The sequence below is a fragment of the Cynocephalus volans genome, chromosome 10 (assembly GCF_027409185.1).
Source record: "Cynocephalus volans isolate mCynVol1 chromosome 10, mCynVol1.pri, whole genome shotgun sequence".
Taxonomy (NCBI): domain Eukaryota; kingdom Metazoa; phylum Chordata; class Mammalia; order Dermoptera; family Cynocephalidae; genus Cynocephalus; species Cynocephalus volans.
Genome location: NC_084469.1, coordinates 52,330,963 through 52,334,532, shown reverse-complemented (window position 1 = coordinate 52,334,532; position 3,570 = coordinate 52,330,963). Strand labels below are relative to the sequence as shown.

Below are 3,570 nucleotides of genomic sequence, written 5' to 3'. Positions count from 1 at the left end.
TAGTTTACCACGTGCAGGAAAATTTCCTCTTCCCTCAGGCAGTCCCTCTAGCAGTCTAGCTTCAATTCTCTCCCTGCCTGGCAAGAACCCACCGCGCGTTCCTTCTACGAAGCCCCTCGCCGCCTCTTTCCCCTCCCTTCGTGGGCACTGAGTCCTCCACATTCTGGGTAGTTATAGGGGTACGGCCCAGCTTCAGAACGGTAACCTATTCCCGAGCTAGCCTGTGGCTCCCATGCAAGAGCCATCCCCTCTCTGAGCCTCAGTCTGTCATCTGGAAAAGGGGCCGATGGCCAGAAAGTTTGACCAATGGACAGCATTTGCAAAAAAAAAATCTCAGCCAGTTGGCCCGCCTGGGTGAAGGGCGCCACCTGGAGGTCACCACGTAACATCCTCTCCCTTGCCAGACCATTTCAGTCCCAAAGGGGGCGCAGCATGTCACACATCTCACATTAAGGGACCAAGAAGGAGGAAAAAAAAAAAAAAAAAAAAAAAAAAAAAACCATCTCTCGGTTTATTGAAGGAGGAAAAGGAGGAGGAAGAGGGAGGCAATAAAATGCTTCTGCTTCGTTTATAAAGAGCGAGTTTTCAGAAAGCCCCTCCTCAAGGAGTGGGGCACTTCTCCCCCAACTACAAGCAGCAGCAAAGCCAAGCCAAGGAGGGGAGAGGAAAATTGGAGGGGCCAAGTGACCCCAAACACCCTCTCGGACAGGAGCCACAAGCTTTCTCCCCCCACCCTCAATGCATCTACCCCAGGGGACCCATCTGGGCAGAGGAAGAGGGTATGTACACAGTTGGGGGTGGCACTGGGCTGGGTGGGGGAGGGAATAATTTATCCGCAGCAGTGGTGGGTGGCAAGGGGGCAGGGGGCAGTAGCCTGGTGGCAGTGGTGGCTTAGGGGTCCCGTTCTTTCTTAACCTTGATGTCTCCAGCAAGGATGGTGGCAATCTCGCCCTGCATGAAGGCCCAGGGGACAGAGGAGCCCACCAGCGGGCACTTGTCTCCACTAGGGCAGTACACCTCCCCTGCTGGGCCTTGCGCCTTGATGAATTCCCGTGAGCAGGGAAAGCAGAACTTGTGTCCGGGCACCGAGGGGCACTGGACGAAGTGGGTGTCTTCTAGCCGCTCCCGGCACAGGGTACAGCACAGGGGCGCTCCAGGGGTCGCCCCAGTGCCACTACCACCCCCGCTCACAGCTTCAGCCCCAGCCGTGGGACTGACTTCTGCCTCACCATTGCGAGCCACTAGACGATGCTGGGTTGGAGGCTGAGCCGTGGAGGAGGCTGCCGGGCTGGTGCCCCCTGCACGCACAGGACCCCCACCCCCACCAGGGTCCTTGGGTGAGTGGCCCAAGGCCTCGGCCACATTCTTCAGGGCGGCAATGGGTGAGGGCACACCAGGGGTCTCAGTGGAGTATGGGCCGCCAGGTGCCACCCAGTGCCGTTGCTGCTGCTCTTCGGTAGTCATCTTCCCAGCCGCTTCACCCTCGGGCTCAGGGGATGCCTTGCGACGCCGTGGCGTGGGTGCCAGGTTCCTGGATGGGGCTCGCGGAGGGGGTCCACATAGAGCTGCAGGGGCCGGCTCTGGGTACTGCTGGGGCAGGGCCTCCGCGGGAGCTGGTTCGCGGAAGGTGCGGACACCGTCGGTAAGCAGCTCCCCCAGCTGGCGCCATTCCCCTGAGCCATGCCGACGTTCATATTCGAGGTACTTGAAGCCAGATGAGGCCAGTGCCTTGCCTGGCTCCCGCAGAGCATCATGGAACATCTGGCGAGCCACGGCCAGGACCCCTGCGTACACATTGCCAGAACCACAAGGGTATTCGGTGAAGAGCTTCAGCTCGAACTCGTAGCCTGGAGGGCGGGCAGCAGCATCAAAGGCGAACACCCGCCCCACCAGCCCGTGATCTTTCTTGAAGCGGACATTGAAGGGGGCACAGGCGGACAGCGCCAGTAGCTGTTCCCGCACAGCTTTGGGGCGCCCGTGCCACTCCTCTGCCCGGCCCCGCATGGCCTCGTTGAGTTCTGCCAGACAGTCCGCATTCCTCTGCTGCTTCTCCTTCTCAAAATCGGAACCGAAGATTGGACGGGCAGGACTCAAGCCGGTTGCCAGCGTCAGGCCTCGGGTTCCCAGGCCAGACACCGCGGCTGCCAGCAGCCCGGGGGGCATCAAGCCGGGCATGGAGCCAAGCAAGGCCCTTCTCGCCCCCTCAGCCACAGCCTCCTCACGGCCTAGCCCATTGGCCAGGCGGGACCCTAGCGTGTACTCCAGGGCGGGCGAGGGCAAGGGGAGTCGGGCTGACGATGTGGCCCTGTCATAGCGGTCCTGGCCCGAGACGCTGCTGCCGGTCCCCGACGGCTGGGGCTGGGGCTGCGGGGGAGGAAGCTGGGGCCCCTGTGCAGCGGCCGCAGCCAGGTCCTTGGTGGCTGGGTGCTTGAGGGCCGGGGGTCCGGGCGAGCGGCCCTCCGGGAGCACGTGGCTGCGCTTGAGCTGGCGGGCAGCATCAATGAGCAGCTCAATGCGGTCTGCGCCCTCAAAGTTCACGCAGCCGCGGCACACGGCCTCGCTGAAGTCCCACACCATGGCCCACGGCATCTTGGGCAGGTCGCACAGGTAGCACCACTGGCGGCGGGACGCCTGCACAGACGCCATGGCCCCTGAGCGCGCACTGCCGGGCCCCCGCGTTCCACCCGCAGACGACGTTCGATCCGCGCCACCGACGTTCAAATCGCGTCCCCGGGACAGCGCGAGCCACAATCCGGCCTCTGGCTCGGCCTCCCCGCCGGATCCAGGCCCGGCCCCCCTTCCCCGCCCCCTGGGCCCTAAGCCTTTTTCCTTACTCCCGCCTCCCTTGAAGAGGCAGGCAGAGGCACGTCGGTGCCCCCGCCCGGTACGGGCGTCAAGCCGAGGCGCGCAGCTCGGGCCCCGCAATGGGCTTCGGGCGCCGCCGCCTCGGGCTCCCGCCGCTCTCACCGCCGCCGCTGCAACGGCCGCCACCGCCACCGCCACCGCCACCGCCGCCTCCACCTCCTTCTTCTGCCCCAGAGGCCGCTTCGCAGGGAAAGTTACATAACGCGCCGGCAAAGCCTTCTGGGAAACGTAGTCCCGCCAGGGCCAGTTCTTAAAGGGGACGTTGGGCGGCGGGGGGGGGGGGGGGGGGGGGGCGCGCCGCCTCTCCGCGCGCAACTCTTACTACTCCTAGCCACGACGAAGGGGGGAGTTTGGCGCGTTCCGAGGAGCTCGGACACAAAGGTGGGGGACGGGGATGTGATACAAATGCTCAGGGCTACTACGGATTCATTAGTTGCGTGAGGGCCGGCCCGTGGCTCACTCGGGAGAGTGCGGTGCTGATAACACCAAGGCCACGGGTTCGGATCCTACATAGGGATGGCCGGTTCGCTCACTGGCTGAGCGTGGTGCTGCCAACACCAAGCCAAGGGTTAAGATCCCCTTACCGGTCATATTAAAAAAAAAAAAAAAAAAAGTTGTGTGTGTTTGCGGGTGGGGGGGGGGAGGAACAGTCTCAGGCACCTAATTTCTGCTCCAACTTGCTGTGCAGCTTTAGGCTGTCTTGCT

At 63.1% G+C, this 3,570-nt stretch overlaps 1 protein-coding gene across 1 annotated transcript; it reads right to left on the bottom strand.

Annotated features, from left to right (window-relative positions):
- Positions 1–511: 511 nt before the first annotated feature.
- IRF2BP1 (interferon regulatory factor 2 binding protein 1) lies at positions 512–2,969 on the bottom strand. Its single transcript, XM_063111630.1, has one exon. It carries the CDS (start codon positions 2,644–2,646, stop codon positions 892–894), a length of 1,755 nt encoding a protein of 584 aa, XP_062967700.1. The 5' UTR covers positions 2,647–2,969; the 3' UTR covers positions 512–891.
- Between the last annotated feature and the right edge of the window lie 601 nt (positions 2,970–3,570).